Here is a 20,120-nt window from a genome sequence, read left to right on the forward strand (position 1 = left end):
GAAGGGCAGGAAGGGTTGATGATATCATTCGAAGTGTTGCAACATTATATGTGACGTTAGCAATGACAGAAGGTCACTAGCATTGCGCTATCAGCTACGAGTACACTGTTCGAGTAGTAAGACAAGCTTTGCCGTGGAGCTTCACGTGCCAGTGGCTCAGCTCAAATATTCCCCTCATTATTATGTCCTCGGTTTTGACTCCAGTTGATGACGGCGGTGAAGGCTAAACATGGCTGCCCTCCATCACTCAGCGACTTTCTCATCTAACCTCATCGCTCGTCGTAAGTCTGGACTGCTGATTGCTCACTTCAACCCTTTCCTGCTAGTTCTCCGGATTCCGAATTTCACCCTCCCACTACACTTGTTTCCCAATCCAATCAGCCATCTGCACCCGCCAGTCTCGCTAGGTTTGGTTTTGCCACCAGTCTGAGTCCCTCGTGGTCCCTCCTTCCCTACCAGACTTCCACATGCCACCATCGGGACTTCCCGACTACACAGCCAGCTCCACGTTGGCTTGACCTCTATCCTCCGTCACTTACTAAGTACACTCTACGAGCCTCACTATCTTGACGTCGATCTGTTGAAGCCGAGGCTCGCAAACCCCGGGCCTTCTCACTCTTGCATGACTTTTCTCCCTGACTAGTCCGCTTAGCTCGCAAATGGGTGACAATTTTGATATCCGACTGCTGAAGCGGTCACTAGGAGGCTTCAAGAGACACCACGCTGTCAATTCCTTGTACGGGCATACTGCGTGGGCCGAGGATCTAGACATCGTTAATGAGCTCGGTGCTCACACTGGCTGCGTCAATGCTCTGAGGTCTGTACCTCTTGCGTCCGTATGCTGCGACCACTGACTCTGGCAGTTGGTCGACGAGTGGCAATCTGCTCGCTTCCGGCTCTGATGATACCTATCTCAATATCTGGGATTACAATCCCTCCGGCCTCCCAAACACCTTCTCCCTCAATACCAGTGTTTCCACCGGCCACCGGGCCAATATCTTCTCCGTCAAATTCATGCCCCATTCTGCTGATCGAACCGTTGTGACTTGTGCCGGGGATTCTGAAGTGCGTGTTTTTGATCTCGAATACGGTGGTTCCACACAAGCCGATCCATCTCAATCCGCCTTCTCCGCCGGCACAAGAAGTAGGAGGTTCAACAGCTTTTTCCGTCACGCCAGGTGGCTCAACGAGGCCAATACCAATGCTCGGGTATACCGAAGTCATGCGGATCGTGCCAAACGGATCGTGACGGAATCAAGTCCCTACCTGTTCTTGACTTGTTCAGAAGACGGTGAGGTGCGTCAGTGGGACTTGAGACAACCATCAAGCGCCTATCCCCCACCCAGGGGTGGGCGAGGTTTTGCAAGATTCCGTGGAGTTTCAGACCCTGACGCAGGCGACACACCACCGCCACTCATATCCTACAAGAGATATGGTCTAGATCTGAACAGCATCTCCTGTGCAGCCAGCCAGCCTCAATATATCGCGCTTGGTGGTGCCCATCTGCACTGTTTCCTGCATGATCGGCGTATGCTAGGCCGAGACGTCGAATACGAAGCTGGTCGACCCGCTGGCCGGAAACCCGTGGTCGGGACCATGGAAGATGAGGCGATGTCTACAGCAACCAAGTGTGTTCGAAGATTCGCGCCCAATCATCAACGGAGGATGACTGGACGAAATAGTGGCCATATCACAGCCTGCAAAATCAGTGATGCTAACCCGAATGACATGATTGCCTCCTGGTCAGGTGATTCAATTTACAGTTTCGATATCGTCAAATCTCCAGATGCAAGAGACGAAGATCGTCGGCAGGATCAAGCATTCCAAGCTCTTCGGCGTCGGGACCTTTCGGACCGTAAGAGGAAAAGAGAAAGGGGAAATGCTTCATCCAGTAGCCTGAACAATGCAAGATACCCTAGTAGACGCCTGCGAAGAGTGCCAGACGATCAGTCAGAGAATGGCCAGACCGCTCTGATGGCGACTTTTGACACAACAGAAGTGCAAGGGTTACCCCTCGGTTCGACACGATCGATCGGTACTCCTGAATCGACATTACATGATGATCTAGCCCTGGCTGAAATCCAGCAATGCAGTCAACGGATTGCTAGTGCCATCGTCCGACTGAGAAAAACCCTTTTTGATTTTTCATCCATGATGCGGGAAGATGTGGCAATGACCATGGAGAACTCCATGGAATTGACTCCATACGGAGCAGCCTTCACTGCAGCTCTGGGGCAATGTGTATCTCTCCTTCCACAGATGGATGAGATCATTCGCAACTGGACCTATCCCGTTAATCCCACAGAGGAGGATGTCATCATACAGAACACGCTCCGAAGAAACCGTCAAGCAACCTGGCGATTTGTACAGGCTTCTGGGTGTTTGGCTAAGACACTTGGTGGACGGCTTCAGACTCTCAGTGCAGCTCCTGATGTGCATCTCGCTAATTTTGATCAAATCAAACTCTCACTCCATGAGGGAAAGAACATCTCTGAAAGGTCGCAGTTTGGCTATGACTTCTTGAAGGCAATTCTATTGTGGCTCGATGGTGGTCAGGATGCTGTTCTACAAGGCTTCAGGAGACCTGCAAACGTAAGTGCCGAAAGCTCCCGCTTCCCAATAGATCAAGACGACACCATAGCGACCTTTGTGCCAAAGCTACAGTCATATCTGTTGCGCTTAGCCGATGAAGACACTCCTATCCTTGATATTGATGCCAATCGATTCGAAAGAGATGTGACAAGATCAGTATTTGAAAGTGAGAAATCTGCTGTCATGGCCTTTGTGAGGGCGCTTTCAGGAATCAAACTGGAAGAAAGACAAGGTATGTCTGAAAATGCGATTGACCTCTCAGGTTCCAGTACTACTGTTCGCCTCATGGACAAGGGTGCAGCCGCGAGATTTTGGGGCGTCAAAATCGGCCGATCTCTGCTCCTACGTGCTGCACTGGGCGTGACGTTTGACTTTGTCAACCGAGCCTTTGGTGGCCTACCGGAGCAAATCACAGGCGGCTCCACTGATCAGTCCGAAGAAGACATCACCTTGGAAGAGGACGAAGAGGATGATCGCGTACTAGAAGCAATCGAGATTGTGACAACCACAAGTGCTGCAGAAGCTTCACTTGAGGAGCCCTCACAATTGCCGACAGCTACTCATGATGATGCTGGAAGTCCTCTTATTTCAGGACTGTCGACTGGTAACACTGCTGCAATCCCGACTGAAGACGCGCACCCAGACGAGGATGATGACCAAGAAGATGACGAAGACGATGGTGGTAGTGACAGACTCGGTAGTGACGGGGATAGTTCTGATGAGAGAAATTCCGACTCTGATTCGGACGACGATGACGACGATGGCCCACAGCAGTTCTTTCTTCGCCGTCGTCCAGGATTTACTAGATCTCACGAACGTGCGTCAGTCAATCTGGATGTCCCATACTCCTCTCACACCAAAGTCTACAAGGGACATTGCAACAGCCGCACGATCAAGGACGTCAACTACTACGGCTTGAATGACGAGTACATTGTGAGTGGCTCTGATGATGGCCACTTTTTTATCTGGGACCGCAAGACCATGGGGATAGTCAATATCCTGGAAGGTGATGGCGAAATTGTCAACGTTGTACAAGGCCACCCTTACGAGCCCATGATTGCATGCAGTGGTATTGATAACACGGTCAAGATTTTCGGCATCGGTGGCGAGAGTCGAGAACGTGAGAACGCTAAACGTGGAATTGACGTTGCAAATCCTGGAGGAACTACTCATAGTTCACTTCGTTTCGGTCGCCGAAGACCAACCAGACGCGTGAGGCATGGTGATGACGACGATACAGACGAAGCCGGTGAAGACGAAAACGTACGTGCACGAGGACTGACGAGTTGCCGTGCAATGCATCGCCGCGATGAAATCGTCGGTCAGAATTCTGCGGAGCAACGACATAGTGCAAGCAACGAATTCGTGATGGTAGGTTCAATGGAAGCATTATTAGCCAGGACATGGGTCATGTCTAGCCTACACATGATTTGAACACAAGCTACTCGTCAGAACCATTTCGCTGACATCTCTGGTGTCATGCAGGAGGGCATGCTTGCCAGGTTTGCCATCGCATTACAACGAGGCCAAATCGAGGTGATTGGTGGGCAAGCCGTTGCTGGTCAGGAGGGAGGCATTGTTGTGGATGACAATTGTTTGGTATGGCCATCAATCCGCCTAATCTACACCATAGCTCATGCTGACTCACGATGGGGCACAGCTCATGTAACTTCATTCAACATCTCCCACACCACGACTATGGTAGAGAATCGATGGCCAAATGCTTATACGTGGAAGATCTCGAATAATGGGGATTTCCCGAATCTCGCATCGGAAATTCCCAATATGTGAAGTGCAACTTCCTAAATTGGCGCTTACGGCTTGAGCGATAGACGGAGTATACGACGGCAACAAGCCAGTAGCTTTCCAGAAGTACTGCCTGAGCGCAACAATAATTATTTTCCTGGAACCAGTCCTCGACTCACTTAACTAGTTCATTTATGCCATTCCATGAAATAATTGATCCTCGCTGGTCAAAGTCTAAAGATATCCTAGTACATCCGATAAAGTAGGGCTAGGTAGGGAAAAGAAGACGAAAACATCATCGGTGGCGTAGAATTATAGCTCCTCCATTGAACGGCATACTTGCGTAGCTGCTCTGGTTAATTACGAGGCTAAATTGATGGGGCGAGGCTGTGTCATCGAGGCTGCCGCTTTCGGTCGGAAGTTCAGCTAATTACTGAGTCGGGTCCCGTCCTCTGAAATTTTCCCCTTAGGTACCCATTTATCGGGATTTGATTTCCTTGTCAATACGTGCTTCCCATACGGTCCAAGAGGCGGAATTTGGGCGGAGGTGGAAGAACTTGCTCTCCAGTCATTACAATCACCGAACCGGCTAGCGGTGTTTCGGTGAGCCTCGCGCCGCACACGCTGAACGCTGAACGCTGGGCAATTTTGCCTCTCGCGCTGCTGAATTGCTCTGTAGCTACTCGTCGGTACCTAAAAAAAAAATAGGTAGTGGGCCAAGAAAACGGACTGCGATTGAGTAAGTCGACTTGCATGAATATGACCTGGTTTTTGGGTTTCTTGTCTATTATTGTCGCTGAGAAATTGATACCCACCCCGGGAACAGACGCGTACACGTACGAGAACGCCGGCGACTAACTAGTTACAACAACCGCATCGATCCCGCCAAGAACGAAATATTCATCAGGCGCTGCGTCACGACCTACCCATACGTAAGCCACGATCAGAAGCACAACTAGTTAGTTAGTGTTTTTGGTTGAGGATTTCCATGGCCGAATCAGACCACTCTCATACGGCCACACGGTCCGCATTACCGGAGTATCTTCGACGGACCATATCAGCAGTCCTGTCTGAGATTTCGGGACCCGGGCTCGCGGACTTCGCGCAGACGCCGAGTGAGTATCTCACGCTAGAGCATATCAAGGGTCTGCATGACAGGAAGTTGCAGTACGCTTATCTCCTGCTGGCGCGACACTTGTGCACGGAAAGGCTAAAGGGCTTTGGTGCCGAGTTGAGATCCAGGGCTGATGGCCAGCGGGACGTCCATGGGGAAGGGCAAAGTGACGGTAGTGATGACATTGATGAGGACGATGACGAGGACGTTGAAGTGGATGGTATCTCACCAGAATTGATACTGGACAGGGCTGAAATTTATGAGGCACTGGGGTATGCGGACCTCGCGCTCGCAGACGCCTATGTTGCCTATACTCTGCTACTTGTTGCTTGGGATGGGTCTTCGGATAGTGATCTGGTGCCGGTCACACGGGATGGCGAGAGACTTCGCCAGATCCATGGTCATGAGACCAATCCCGAGGATTTGGATGAAAATGCGGATGAAGGTGTGGTAATGAACGACAATGATAACCAGGCCGCAGGCGAGGATGATCAAGACGAGACCGAGAGCTACAATGACAGCGAATGGAGCAGTACGAACCCTTGGAGGCACCGTGACTGGGTCATGGATGCCATCGCCCAAGCACTAGGGCTGCTGTGCCGGTCTGCACTGATACTGGGCTGTGATAGTCAGGCGAAGATTTGGTTCGACAAACTTGTCAACCGCGGTTTTCTTTACGAGATTGAATCGGGGGATGAATCTTATGAAGAGCTTGCAGGAAAGAGACTGAGGAAGTTGATCGTGAAGGTGGACTTATTCAAGGATTTTTGGTGTGTTTTCCACGTCGATATGAAAGACCTAGATAAAAGACTGGATCGTTTGGCGTTGAGCAAGTTCGAGAGGAGCGATTCTGTCACTTTCCCATTGTTCGGTTGGAGTCAGCGCCAGATATATCCCTGGAACGAGCATGAGCCGGACAGAATGGGTCAGGAAGCATTGCGGGATATCAACGAAAGATTAGCAATTGCGGCTCCTGCCTTGGAAGCCAGGTTGTCCACGCTACCTGCTCTTGCCCCACCAGTGAAGACTGCTAATGCTGGCGAAGGAGATATTGCATGCGATGAGAAATGGACGCAATTGGGACTCTACGCAAATAAAGACCTTGAACCGGGCTCAACAATCCTCGAGGAACGCTCGATGCTTACAGCTATACGGCCACATGGAGAGGCGCTCTGCGATGCCTGCGCAGCAGATATGGAGCCCATACCAGCCACAGATAGACGGTACTGTGGAGGCTGCAACCTTCCATTTTGTTCGGAGGAATGTCATACTGTAGCGACAGCACGTTACCACGCTCCCAATGAGCAAGATGAAGAGACAGAGGAAGGCTACCCCCCAGAAACCTGCCCTTTCTGTCCAGGCACAGTAGGGAACGATGACATACATATTCTAGGCCGGGCTGAAAGTTCAACTACCCCTGAGTGGGATCTTTATTTTCTTTTACTATCCCGGACGCTTCAGATGGCCGAGACGCAGGAGACATACCCTCTAGACCTCTTCGAGATCAAATACTTGTGGGGGGATTTCTCACCGACACCTGATGTCAACAACCTCAACAAGGATCTAGAAGGGAAGGGCACACTGCCTTTCAGTGTGCGCCATCACATCGAGCTCCCTCTTCAGTGGTTCGAGATCCTGATGCATTCCCGTCCAGAGTGTCGGCCGTACAGCGCAACCTGGTTGGAAAAGTACGACTGGTGGGCCGTGCAGACATTGTTCGCAAAATTTCGCGGCGTCGCTGATGCTCAACAATCGACTTGGACTGGCAAACCTGAAGTCGCAGCCGTACACCCATTATGGTGCCTAGCGAACCATAGCTGCAACCCCAATGTTACATGGAAGCCTTCCGGAGTGAGGAACCTGACGGTTGTAACTCAGAGGGTTTGGAACACAGCACTCGAAGATACTACTAAAAGCGAAACTGGTGATTCTGCGTGGAGTGGCATCAAACAGGGAGATGAGATCTGGAACCATTACACGGATATAAACGAAAAGGACTATCGAGAGAGAAGAGCACGGTTGCAAGCCGTGCTCGGAGGTGATTGCCTGTGTGAGCGATGTACGAGCGAAGCCAACAGATGATCATGTCAAGATGCAGAGAATGAGACTACCTCGATGTACCACTACGCGATCCGACCTCGAGCCACTTCCTGGATATCAACCTGAGCCCTTAAATTCAGTCTTACCCTGCTTTCCAGCGTGGAACACCTTAATCAGTACGGAGTCTCCGTACATGTGACCAGCTAGGAACGCGAGGTATCCGCAAGTAGCTTGTTCCCTCATCGATCGACCTTAAGCTCTGCCCTTTGGTGGTATCAGGCGAAGCATGCTTCGTCAGACCGTTGCCCTTTTTAGGTGGTGGGTCTCACTGTATCAATGGATGGTCTAATGCCCAAATTGGCTTTTAGCTCCCATGAGCGAAGTCTCCTAAGCTTTTAATTTTTTACTGCAGATCTCCAACGCTTTCGATAGGAGTGAAGCGAATGACCAGACATCATGCTACTTGACTCTCTGTTTCGCGCATCGCACGAATTGCTTTCCTTCGCTCCATCGCCTCGACATGGCCTCCAACAGGGATGTCCTGACACGGGCATCTCTCTACATGCCTCTCAGGAACGCTGATATGAATGGCAGGAACTTCCGTCGGGGTAGTAGTTCCCATCTCGAGATCGACCTCTGGTTCCTTCCCCTGTGTGGCCGGTACTGCCGGCACCGCCCTTGCACTTACGGCACATCTTGCTCGTGCTATGATGTCGGCCGGATGCAAATCAGGTACGTCTCTGGCCCGTCTCGAGCTCTCGACGTCCTGCGCCGCAAGTGTACCCGCTCCAGGGACGCTCTGGAAAATGGGCGAAGACCAGTGGTTCATCAGATGTGCGACCAGACCGATGAAGATGACTCCTCCAAGAATATTACCACAGACCGCAGCAGATTGGTTGTACCACAGCCTGCCTATTGTGGAATGTCCACCGTACATGAGTCCGAGAGAGCAGAATATCACTACCGGGAAGGAGGATGTTAGGAACCCGGATATAGTAGGTGGTAGGCTGTAGGCTTACTGTTTGCAACACAATGCTCGTAACCAGATAGCACAAAGACAACCACAGGAAACCAAAGTGCCATTATTTTACCCGCTGCATCGCGCGCAGCAATGCCCATGACCAGAGCAATGCAAACCATGGCGTTTGCTCCAATTCCGCGCAGGAAGATCTCGCCCCATCCTAGATCAAAGAACTTAGTTTGACGACAAATGCGATCGGGTTTTCAATGTGAACTGACCAAGAGCTTCAAGTTTGCCAACCACAATCTCATTGAGGAAGATTCTATATTGCTCCGAGCCAAAAAGGTTGGTCAGGTAGCCGAGAAAGTAGGCCACGAGGAGACAGCCTGCCCAATTCCCAATATAGACCACGAACCAGTTGAGCATGAGTGAGCGGAATGAAACCACCCTGTTGAACCAGCCTGTCATCGAGCCATTGTCAGCCTTTGTCTCTTTTCAAGGACATATGACTGGTTTTTGCCTACCAATGGCCAGATACATGGTATTGCCTGTAAAGAGCTCGCCTCCGAAAAGGGCGATGAAGTGCAACGCTACATGAGATTATGTGTTAGCCACTTGTATTACGAAATCATTCATTGTCCATAGCGGGAGCCTGACAGCCGTGCACACATACCAAATGCAAAAAAAGACCCCATCAAGAACTTTGGCAGCGATACCCATTGCTTTCGCACATCTTCAGGAACACCACCTGCAGCACTCACAGCGACCACGCCGCCCAAACCAACCCATATCCCCGCGATGATGCTCAAGAAGAGCAGCTTGTCTGGGGTGTTGCTGACCTTTTTGGTTGCATTGAACAGGAGGGCGTCTTCAAGGAGAAGTCCTGAAAGCATGTCTGAGGGGGCGGCTCGCGCAGACACTGGAGGTGGTAGGTAGTAACATAGCTTCTCATGGTGATGTCTTTCCGAGCTGGGATTTGGCACGTCAGAGAGCTCGGCTGATCTAAGATATTCATTGATAGCTCTACTCAGGGGGGAGTGAGAAGGCTGGGTGTGTTCGGAAGCTCTGTTTCTGCTTCTGCCCCAAACCATCGTATGTAAGTAGTACTCCACGAGAGATATGGCGCTTTCAATCTTTATGTAGCTGCTTCGCTGTGATGATGGGGCGTGCTGAATGGCAGCCAGTTGATTACTCAATGTTCAGGAGGTGTGCAGTCTGATATTGGAGAAGTCGGGTGGCCTTCGACACTATATTCTGCAGCATCTTGACAGAGATACTTCTCGTTTAATGAGAAGTCCATAACCTCCGAGACAGCCTAGTTGTGAAGTAGCGCACCAGTAAATTACCACTCCATTACTGCACGAAGCTCGCAAGGCACAGTCTGCACAGCTGACCACATCGCGAGGCTCTGCCGTGCTCATGCCGGTTGGGCTTTCACTGTTGAAAGTTCATCCGTGCTAGCAAATTCGCACTTCGTTCCATTCCATAGACAGTCGTTGAGCTACTTTGTTCAACAACGCCTAGTCAGCGTGTGGTTTCCGAGAATGGAGAGAATCGACATGCAGTACACACTTGTGATACGACCATACCGTGATAGACCGTTGAATTCTAGCTCATCGTACCATCGTACTCGGCCTGTTGACCCATCTGAAATCTGCGATGACATCAATGGCTGGGGTTCTGCCAGGGGTGGTCAAAAGATTGCCGGATGAGTCAAGCAGCCTGCCTACCTGGGTATGAGGTATTGCTGTTAGGATATTCGTAGCCCCAACCTGAAACGAACTGAATCGTCCTCAAAAGGAAAAGGTTTCTGGTGTAAGCACTCGATAATCAATTCACTACTTTATGTGTGCAGTCCCAGGGGAAAGAGCTAATTACAGTACACCGATCAGGTTCCACCTTCCACCTCTTGGACAGTCCATGCCCATACGAACCCAGCATCCCCACCCGCCTGGCTGAAGACGTTAGGATCGGGATTATCCGCCATGGTAGGCCTGACACAATCCGGGGCCATTGGAGTCGCTATGTCTCCGGTGAACGTCAAAGAGAATTGTTTGTTGTTATGGGCATTCGTAGGTGTAGTTACACAAATACAAAAAGTTCGATCAAGGTTGTCTGACTCAAACCATACAATCTATCCTAATATCTATCTGCTTTTGCGTAGGCTTAACCTTCCACCGACTTCAGGCCTTGGTCATCAGTCTTGAGGATAGCAGCATTGAAGTTTGCTGAGGTTGGTAGTTCGATATGGATATCCTTGATCACCGCAAGACCGAGCTGTACTTCAGATCCTCCAGTCGACAACTCCAGTACATGTCCTCCAACGTCTCTTTTCTCGCTGATAAAGTGCATATGTTCTCCCGCTACAAAGATACCCTGCCAAATCTCCGGAACGCGATACCCGACGATTGTTCCCTTGATATTTTCGTAGTCCGCAACAGCTTGAGTCTTTCCAAGTTCGGAGAGTGGTTGATTGTCGTATTCTTGGCCTTTGACGGTCCTGCACTTTATCGAGCGGAAGACACCATCGACACGGTATGAGACAAAAAGATTATTGGTTTGTTTGGCGAAGGTCTCCAACGTGTCATCAACGGACGTTTTGGTCTCGAGTTTGACAGCATGAGTTTGTTGTGGCTCAAAATGTGTCGCTATTGCGTAGGGAATCTCGTCATTAGGGTCCGCGATTCTGACTTGGCCACCAGCTTGTAGCTGATAGATCGTTCCATCAAGGAGAATGAGCTCGCCATTCATGCGCACAAACGTCCCGAGACCATGATTTCCCTTTTCTAGTAAGCGACTTGTAGTAATACCCTGGCTGGAAACACCACTCATCAGCGCATTGACGAGGGAGTACTGGTATATCGAGTTTGTAGCCATGGTCTGACTTTGATAAGAGTTAGCCAGTGTTGTAGATGGTTCACTGAAGATACCTAGATATGTGCCAATGCGGCAAGATGGAACAGACCAGTATGTTGTGTAGTCCGTCAACAACCAAGTTTTGCAATGTCGTTGCTCCCGAGTCTCAACACGATACCAATCTTGCAATCATGACCGATAGTATCTCGGTATGATGGCCGTGGTCTTGTACCAAATATCTCAACGCGTCATTCGTATCGTGCGTTCGACCTAGAATATGCAGTGCGGAGGGTTGTGCAACTCCGTCGCGGCCTGGTCCTGCGAGACATGTCAACTGATAAACAAGCGAATTATTTACGGATAGCTTCGGCATTTATTTCAGCCTTGTACGATCGACCAGTTTGGACCCACTTTCCCAACAGTTGTTAGTAGCGATTAAGGAAGTACAGAGCGAATTCCGGGCTCGATTAACCGGACGTCTGCCCAATAAATGCCCCCTGTGTCACTCCCAATAGGCGGGACGCTAGGACTTCACCAGAGCAGTTTGCGGAAGCTGGACCGGGTGACTAAGAACTTCCAACAACACTTCAGTAATGAAGTCACTGGTGGACGATACTACATAAGAACAACATAATACGCAGGTGTCGATTATCACGGTGGTTCTTTTATTATCATCATCCTTGAACCACTTGCATCCAACTGCGACGCTTCAATATCTAGACGGTTAGCCAAAATGGGCGAAGAAGCTCGAGTTGCCAATATCATCATTGACAGCCTCTACAATGCAGGCGTGAGAGTTGTCTTTGGCGTCCCGGGAGCGAAAATCGATGCCATCTTCAACACACTTCTAGATCATCCCGAGATCAAACTGATAGTTGCTCGACATGAACAGAACGCAGCCTTCATGGCAGGCGCCATGGGGAGGATTACCGGCGTTCCCGGAGTGTGCATTGCGACATCTGGGCCTGGAGCTTCGAACCTGGCGACCGGTCTTGTCACGGCAAATACTGAAGGCGACCCGATCGTAGCACTCATCGGCTCGGTGCCTCGTCTGATGAACACAAAACGCACCCATCAGTCCATGAGAGCCTTAGACATCCTCAGTCCGACTGCCAAAACCGCAGTGGGCATTGATGTCGAAGATCAAGTTGCAGAGATTGTACTCAATGCATTCCGATCTGCGTCCGCAAGTCCAAAGGGCGTCTCTGTGATCAACATTCCCATGGACGTGGCTTCCGGGAGTTCTAAGATCTCGGCGTTCCCCAGCTCAGCCTTCTCAGCACCAAGTTACGGGTCGGCGACGACGAAACAGCTCGATTCCGTGGCTAGCATGGTAAGTTCGGCGAAACTGCCCGTCCTATTTCTGGGGATGCGAGCCAGTTCGCCACGGGTTGTGGAGGTAGTACGTCAACTCTTATCCAAGACTGGCATTCCCACAGTCGAGACTTTCCAGGCCGCCGGTGCTGTTTCGAAAGACTTGGTCTCTAATTTCTACGGTCGAGTTGGGCTATTCCGCAACCAAGTTGGCGATAAACTCCTCGCCCAGTCCGACTTGATCTTGTGTGTTGGCTATGATCCGGTCGAGTACGATGCCAATCTCTGGAATCCTAAAGGGGATCGGAACATTGTACATATTGATTACACCCCTGCAGACTATGGCGTCCACTATCATCCGGATACTGAACTTCTGGGTTCGATTGTCGAGAACGTGCGGTCCCTGGGTGAGAAGATCAAAGGAGTCAATGATGCTTCAATTCAGGAGTTGACCACTGGACTCTCCCAAGAGCATACTTCCTGGCACGATAGACCTGAGGTCAAGCGCAGCTCAGGTCTTGTCCACCCACTTCAGTTTGTTGCGACACTACAAGATCTCGTTTCCAAAGATACGACCGTGACGGTAGATGTGGGGACAGTTTACATCTACATGATGCGGTACTTCTTCTCCTATGAGCCTCGTCGGCTTTTGTGCTCTAATGGTCAACAAACTCTGGGAGTTGGCCTACCGTGGGCAATCGCAGCATCGTTAGCTCAGAACCCACCATGCTCAGAGAAAGTCGTCTCTTTATCCGGCGACGGAGGCTTTATGTTCAGCAGTCAAGAGATGAGCACGGCGGTGCAACAAGGCTGCAATATCACTCACTTTATCTGGAATGACGGCCATTTCAACATGGTCGAGTTCCAGGAGGTCATGAAATACGGAAGGTCGAGTGGTGTGAAACTAGGAGGTGTTGACTTTGTGAAGTTTGCCGAGAGTTTTGGAGCAAAAGGCTTTAGAGTCACTGATAGCTCGTCCTTGGAGAGTGTGATGAAGGAGGCTCTGGCTTTTGAAGGGGTCAGCCTCGTGGATGTCGAGATCGATTATGAAGGCAATATTGAGTTGGCGCAGCAGCTGATCAAAGATGAAATTAATTGAGTTCCAGTGAGAGAACAGGGTAGGCTGAAAAGTTGTTTGCAGCTTCGTAACGCGTAACGAGCCATTGATCATTATCGTGGTCTTGGAAAGAATTATCCTTAATTATATCCCACACTAGACTCCCCGATTCGCGTGACTCTCAAATCACACGGAGTTCGAAGTTCTTCGTGGAGCTTTTAGGGGAGACGTCGTCATACCAGTGGCTTGCATTGTGGCTAGGGACAAGGCTGGTGATGTCATCAACGACAACAAGGCCATCACCAAGTTTCAGGCACAGAGCCTTCCTTGGCTGACCTCAAATAGCAACTGATCTCCGCTTTCTTCTTAACCTCAAAGTTGACTGGCTGTAAGGACGACGTCCAAGAGCCTTGGGAACTCTTGTTTCTCATCCCTCGTCCACAGACCCATTCTGATCCAGCCATACCCAGCATCGCAAGTGTGTTGGCGATGATCAAAAATCTTGTTTTCTCTCCTAAACGTGGCTGAGATGACCACGACGACGGACAACTCAAAGTATACCGAGTAGTGAAGTGGCTTGATGATGCCCACATGGGTACGTTCTTGTATACATATTCTCCTTCTCCGCGTGACTGGCCATTCTTGAGGTAAGTCCAATTCCATACTTCAACAATTCCAGAAGGGAACGTGACAAGTCGAGGTGGGCGAATATATTCATTCCTTTTTCGTGAACGACACTTATACTTGTTGGCACTCGCGACCGGTGTAAAACATCCACTAGGTGTTCCAGGCTTGCAGACAACAACTATATACCACCTCTCTCCAATCAAACCATGGACAAGGAGTCCCGGAACTTGCAAAATGTTCCTGCTACTTCCTCCTCACCCTCGCGGTTTCACGCCATCAAATCCATGAAACCAGACAGAGGTACACTTCCTCGCTTCTGGCGAAATCTGAAATTTTGCTTCCTTGACAGTTGGTTCGATGTTCTTTGCATCATTGCCGTCACGGGAGTAGCTGGCGCTGTAAGTATCCCCCTATTAGGAGGAAAAGAAGGCCTTATGAAAGAATAGTCATGCTAACCCCGCTTGCTAGGTGTGGATCGTGGAAGCACGTCCAGCACGTCTTTTCCCACTCTTTGCTCCTGATGGGACAACGTATGCGCCAGAGATTTCTTATCCATATCAGAAGAACATCTTCTCCTCACTCACAGCTGGCTTAATCTGCGGACTGATTCCAGTTGGTGTGATTCTAGTGGCTCAGATATGGCTCAAATCGTTCGCTGACTTGTCATCCGGTATCCTTGGCCTACTCTATAGTCTCAGCACAGGCACATGTTTCCAAGTGATCCTCAAGAAATCGATCGGAGGACTACGTCCACATTTCCTCGCGGTGTGCGAGCCGGTCATCCCAGAGGACGTCGTCGGTGTTGGTTTCAACGGCATCTTGTACAGTGTTGACCAAGTCTGCACAGGTGATCGCGCTCGTATCAACAATGCTCTCCAGTCATTTCCGTCTGGACACTCGGAGATAGCCTTTGCAGGTCTCGGATACCTCACCATCTATCTTTTTGCACATCTGCGGATCCCCGATGGGACCAGGACACAGCGAACGGGTTTCTGGCGCATGATCATCGTCCTGCTCCCTCTCCTACTCGCCACGTACATCGCCTGCACATTGGTCCTGGGCTACCATCACCACGCCACAGATTGTTTCTTCGGCGCACTCATCGGTATCGTCACTGCTAGCTTGGGCTACAGATCCGCGTACCGAAGTCTCTTCAACGGAGCTACGAACTGGAAGCCTAGGCTGGGCAGACGCATGAAGCGCGAAGTGGAGCGACAGGGAGCTGGCGATCTCGCTGCAGGGGAATTAGCCGACGAGGAAGCTGCCCTCGGAATCAGAGGTCGTGCAGCTGACTCTCCAGCTGGCCGCGAGGACTCGAGCGGTGCTGTGAAACGAGGTGTACAGAGGGATCAAAGTGCCACCGAGACTCTCCACGGGAATGATCGACATGTCTGAGATACAGGGTTGGCGTGACAATAATCATGGCGTTGTGGTTGCATGCATTGTCTGAATTGTACGCAGTGGGTGTGGACACGAGGCATGGTTATGACTGACCAATTTGAATTCTTTCAGTGAGGCCACAGAAACCGAGTGTATTGAGAGTCTTACCACTACGCGATTGCACTTGATAAGCGGTGAAGCTGACCGCTCCTGAACATTGCACTACCTCCAGTATTTTTCCACGCGCTGCCAATTCTTTCCGCACCCCTTGTAATAACCGTGTCGTGCGGAATATTCTCGTTTGGTATCTAATTTTGCATTTGCTGAACTTCGAACCTGCACGCAGGTCCGACGTGTCAAACGTTGATTAACTTCCTGGATAGTAAAATTCCAGACACAAATCACAGCGAGAGCAATGGAGAAGGAACAAGGTGGAAAGAAGCCATTGGTGTGTCAAAGGTATGTTTTAATCTTCTAAGAGCCTTGCTCTTGCTGGTCGTAAGCATCGTTCATTATCGTGTACATGTCAAGAATGTGATGGTACAAAAAAGCAATGGAGGCTCAAGAAAGACTCGTTTCCAGGATCGCTGCCACAAAAAACCCACCACTCTGAAGAGAAATTCCATATAATACTTTTTCACAACCCTTGATCAGGAGAAATGCTCGAGTCAAAAATTGGTAGATTCGTCTTGTTCACGAAAGATCTCTCGCGTGCACCACGACGTCACGAAACAAATCTTCCGGAAGCTCCCTCACGACCAACAGCGTCATCTTGATGATTTCGTCCGCATTCAAGCTGGGAAAACTCCGCAGCATCTTGGCTGGGCTGGGGTGGTCCTGTAGAGCGTCTTTGCACAGCAGTAGCTGGGCCACGACGCAGATGACGTTCAGATGCACACCGAATGCGAATAAGAAGTCCCACAATCGCATCACCTCTGGGAGTGGAGGTGTACATGCGCACAGGGTGAGTACGGATGGGAAGGCGTAGATCCTGGCTGGCAGGTTCTTGCTGAGTAGGAAGGACGACAGTTTTGGGTTCATGTGCGCGAGGATGCGATCGATCAGGTCGACCCCACGGTGAACCCCGGACATGGTTGGTGAGAGGTAGGTGGGGATATGTTCGGTCAGAAGACATGTGAGGATTGCATAGGCTTGCGCCTCGGAGCGAGATGCGTAGAGTAGAGGTGCGGATAGCACATTGATGCCTTGGAGGTAGGTGGATTGGGTGTATTTAGACGCAAACGGTGTTTTCGGATCAGATGTCTGGTCTTCGTGGATCCGCCAGGCTGTAGCGTTGAGCACTCTGGTCAAACTTGCGTCTGTTACCCGTCTTTTGAAGAGTGTGTCGGTGGCTAAGGTGCGGAAGACATCGTTGGATATCTTCTCGTAGGCGGGGCTGCGTCCGCGATGGATGAGGGCGAGGTAGGTGTCGGTTGGAAATGCCGGGATGTTCAATAGGGTCAACCAGAGATAGATTCGATAGTCCGACATTCCTTCTTTTGTCGCAATCACTCCGTTGGTAAGAATAGAGTGTTGCAATAACGACACAGCCGAAGCAGTTGTCGTTCCTGGTGGGGGCCCATCACGAAGTGTCATTTCCAAGCTGGATTTGCGGGCATGTGCAGCAAGGTGACTTGACGAGAGATTGGAGGAAGATGAGGCAGTCTGCACTTTTCGAGCTCGAGGCATATAGGGCATGGGTGCATCACTGTTTGCGCGCACTCTGCCAGTGGTGGTTGAGGGGTTTGTCGCAGCAGCGGTGGTGGGCTGTTGAGCTGAGACTGAATTGAGTTGTTCTCGAGAGGGTTTGGAATTGAACCCCAAGCGTGCTGGTCGCAGGTTAGATGCTTGAGTGCCCATGTTGGAGGTCGATGAGAGTTGGTTGTGTGACTGCAGTCTTCGGAGACCGCGGGATTTCTCTGTCAGCGACCCGGTATTGGAAGCAGTGCCTGTGGTGTTCTTTTGAGGCGAGTCAGGAAGCTTTATTGCCGATGGATCGGGAGAAGGAAGCAGTGCATGGCGACTGGCGACTTTGTGAGGAGAGATGGAGGTCGCCGTCATGGTGCTGGGATGGAAGTGAAGATTGGAGGGGTGTGTAGTGAAGCCCTGGGTGTACTGTGAGCTGTGTGCGGTGCTGGGCTGTGGCAGAATAACTCGTACAGGGAAGACGCGTCAAGACGGTGTTTAAAGACGTCAAAGTTTCTACCAGTGGAGGAAGTTGTTGACGTTACAGGCATGCCCAGCCAACGCCTTTATCGCCAGTTTCATCCTTGCCCCGCGATCCACTGCAGGGCTCTGGGGGCTTTTAGACGGCCCCAAGCTAGAACTGTTAGGCCGCCTTGGGAGTTGGTCATCAAGACGCGGTACAGAGACGCGTCGATGGACAACCCGGGTGGCCACCTGGGTATCTAGAATCTTGTATTCACACTGATGCAGATCAGAATGCAATCGCTGTGTTGTCAAGCGAGCTTCATGCATGAAATATCTGCAGGTTGATTGAGTAATTCGAGTTAGACCTCCCACGGTGACTCAACTTTCTCGGTTACGTACAATGGCGCCATGCCTCTGTGAGGAGCTGGTGGATAAAAAGGTAGATGATCAGAGCACCAGGGCTGCTGGGCAGCTATCCCCCACTATTTCTGGCTGCCCACACCGCCACCAACCTTCAAGCTCCAAGGTGATTCCTTTGCTTTTGCTTCCATATATACCAGTCAAGTATTTCAATCTCTGGACTAATTTGGGTGAGTCCGCTACGCAACAAACACATTGGGGTGATGGTTTTGTTACACAGCTCACAATAATGATATGTCTGATATGAGAAAATTTGGATCGTGCAACATAAAATTGTGAGAGAGAAAAAAACACTGAAAGCTTGCTCCGATGGCGGGACGGCGCCCCTCAGAAACGAGTGCTCTACTCAACGAACATGGGATTGATGATTTTCGCAAATCTGTTGAGCAAATAGATCAAAGATACTATGGCGCCATCGAAGACGGTGAAACTACTTCATTATTACTGAAAGGACCCGAGCTCGAGACAACATGGAAGGCCGAAACCACCCTGTTGGCCAGATATTCGGCTCCTCTTATCATCACCTATCTCCTTCAATACTCTTTCAGTCTGGTTACAGTCTTCGTCGCTGGTCGACTTGGTACGAAGGAGTTGGGAGCTGCCTCACTTGCAACCATGACTGCCAATGTTACAGGTCTCTGCGTGTATGAAGGTCTAACCACAAGCTTGGATACCTTGACCTCGCAAGCATTTGGGAATGGCAAAAAGCAGCTAGTGGGTCTTCATGTCCAACGCATGAGTCTTCTGGTTTGTGTTGTAACTATCCCGATTGGTGCCATCTGGATTTGTTCACCTTGGATCCTGTCTGCATTGGTCCCTGAAACAGACCAGGCTATCCTTGCGGGTCAATTTATGCGAATCTACTTGCTGGGTGGTCCTGGGTGGGCAATATTCGAGGCTTCAAAACGACTATGTCAGGCTCAGGGCGATTTCACCGCTTCGCTAGTGGTCCTTTCCATCTGTGCTCCGCTCAACGTTCTTTGGAATTGGCTATTTGTCTTCCATTTCAAACTCGGATTCCAGGGTGCTGCATGGGCTGTTGTACTCTCCAACAATCTGCAGCCGATTGTTCTGGCACTCTATATTTCATTCTTTGCTCGTTCCAATCTCCAATGTTGGCCAGGTATCGACCTCCGTCGCGCATGTCAGAATTGGGGACCTATGGTCAAACTTGCCGTTCCGGGAGTCATGATGACCTTCTCTGAGTGGTTAGCTTTCGACATCCTCACCATTGCTGCTGGGTACTTGGGCGAAGTCGATCTGGCCGCTCAGTCGGTTCTAATGACGGTTGTAGTGACCATGTACCACATTCCATTTCCGATCTCGATTGCAGCTTCGACTCGTTTTGGGAATCTCATTGGTTATGGTGCTCTGGACGCTGCTTATATCGCGTGGAGGACCCACTATCTGATTTTTGTCGGCATTGGGACTTTCGATGTGATCCTGTTGACATCCTGCCGGCATCTCATTGCAGCTGTCTTTACAGACGATGATGCAGTCCGTGTTGCAATCACCAAGGTGATCGCCATTGCAGCGGCGGCCCAATTCTTTGATGCTCTTTTGGCTCTTTCAAATGGTCTATTGAGAGGCCTGGGAAGACAGAAGATTGGAGGCTGGGTTAATCTGGGGGTCTATTATCTGTATGCCTTACCACTTGCCTTCTTCCTTGCCTTTGGTCCAGCCAAGATGGGACTCACTGGTATGTGGATTGGTCCAAGTTCCGGATTGGCATGCGCCGCCATTTCCATGTTCTTGTACATGCGCTACACTGACTGGCAAAAGGCGGTGGATGATGCAAGGGCCAGAGAAGAGTGAAGCAGACATCCAACCACGGAAGCGACCAATATGTCCGGAATTGACTT

At 50.5% G+C, this 20,120-nt stretch overlaps 8 protein-coding genes across 8 annotated transcripts; 5 read left to right on the forward strand and 3 right to left on the reverse strand.

The window, feature by feature from the left end:
• Positions 1–659: 659 nt before the first annotated feature.
• Positions 660–4,383, forward strand: LTR84_002215 (uncharacterized protein; the record flags this gene model as incomplete). The annotated part of the gene is made up of 3 exons (XM_064845829.1): positions 660–817; positions 864–3,963; positions 4,045–4,383. 3 exons carry the CDS (start codon positions 660–662, stop codon positions 4,381–4,383), a joined length of 3,597 nt encoding a protein of 1,198 aa, XP_064706683.1.
• Positions 4,384–5,326: 943 nt separating this feature from the next.
• Positions 5,327–7,534, forward strand: LTR84_002216 (uncharacterized protein; the record flags this gene model as incomplete). Its single annotated transcript, XM_064845830.1, has 1 exon — positions 5,327–7,534. One exon carries the CDS (start codon positions 5,327–5,329, stop codon positions 7,532–7,534), a length of 2,208 nt encoding a protein of 735 aa, XP_064706684.1.
• Positions 7,535–7,946: 412 nt separating this feature from the next.
• Positions 7,947–9,346, reverse strand: LTR84_002217 (uncharacterized protein; the record flags this gene model as incomplete). The annotated part of the gene is made up of 5 exons (XM_064845831.1): positions 7,947–8,452; positions 8,512–8,673; positions 8,732–8,914; positions 8,978–9,043; positions 9,127–9,346. 5 exons carry the CDS (start codon positions 9,344–9,346, stop codon positions 7,947–7,949), a joined length of 1,137 nt encoding a protein of 378 aa, XP_064706685.1.
• Positions 9,347–10,619: 1,273 nt separating this feature from the next.
• Positions 10,620–11,330, reverse strand: LTR84_002218 (uncharacterized protein; the record flags this gene model as incomplete). Its single annotated transcript, XM_064845832.1, has 1 exon — positions 10,620–11,330. The coding sequence occupies one exon, from the start codon at positions 11,328–11,330 to the stop codon at positions 10,620–10,622; it is 711 nt and encodes a 236-aa protein (XP_064706686.1).
• Positions 11,331–12,042: 712 nt separating this feature from the next.
• LTR84_002219 (uncharacterized protein) lies at positions 12,043–13,722 on the forward strand (the record flags this gene model as incomplete). The annotated part of the gene is made up of 1 exon (XM_064845833.1): positions 12,043–13,722. One exon carries the CDS (start codon positions 12,043–12,045, stop codon positions 13,720–13,722), a length of 1,680 nt encoding a protein of 559 aa, XP_064706687.1.
• A 791-nt stretch (positions 13,723–14,513) lies between these two features.
• LTR84_002220 (uncharacterized protein) lies at positions 14,514–15,702 on the forward strand (the record flags this gene model as incomplete). The annotated part of the gene is made up of 2 exons (XM_064845834.1): positions 14,514–14,705; positions 14,776–15,702. 2 exons carry the CDS (start codon positions 14,514–14,516, stop codon positions 15,700–15,702), a joined length of 1,119 nt encoding a protein of 372 aa, XP_064706688.1.
• Positions 15,703–16,380: 678 nt separating this feature from the next.
• On the reverse strand, positions 16,381–17,748 carry LTR84_002221 (uncharacterized protein; the record flags this gene model as incomplete). The annotated part of the gene is made up of 1 exon (XM_064845835.1): positions 16,381–17,748. The coding sequence occupies one exon, from the start codon at positions 17,746–17,748 to the stop codon at positions 16,381–16,383; it is 1,368 nt and encodes a 455-aa protein (XP_064706689.1).
• Positions 17,749–18,567: 819 nt separating this feature from the next.
• Positions 18,568–20,073, forward strand: LTR84_002222 (uncharacterized protein; the record flags this gene model as incomplete). Its single annotated transcript, XM_064845836.1, has 1 exon — positions 18,568–20,073. The coding sequence occupies one exon, from the start codon at positions 18,568–18,570 to the stop codon at positions 20,071–20,073; it is 1,506 nt and encodes a 501-aa protein (XP_064706690.1).
• Between the last annotated feature and the right edge of the window lie 47 nt (positions 20,074–20,120).

Source organism: Exophiala bonariae (assembly GCF_035927105.1).
Source record: "Exophiala bonariae strain CCFEE 5792 chromosome Unknown scaffold_12, whole genome shotgun sequence".
In the NCBI taxonomy this organism is placed as follows: domain Eukaryota; kingdom Fungi; phylum Ascomycota; class Eurotiomycetes; order Chaetothyriales; family Herpotrichiellaceae; genus Exophiala; species Exophiala bonariae.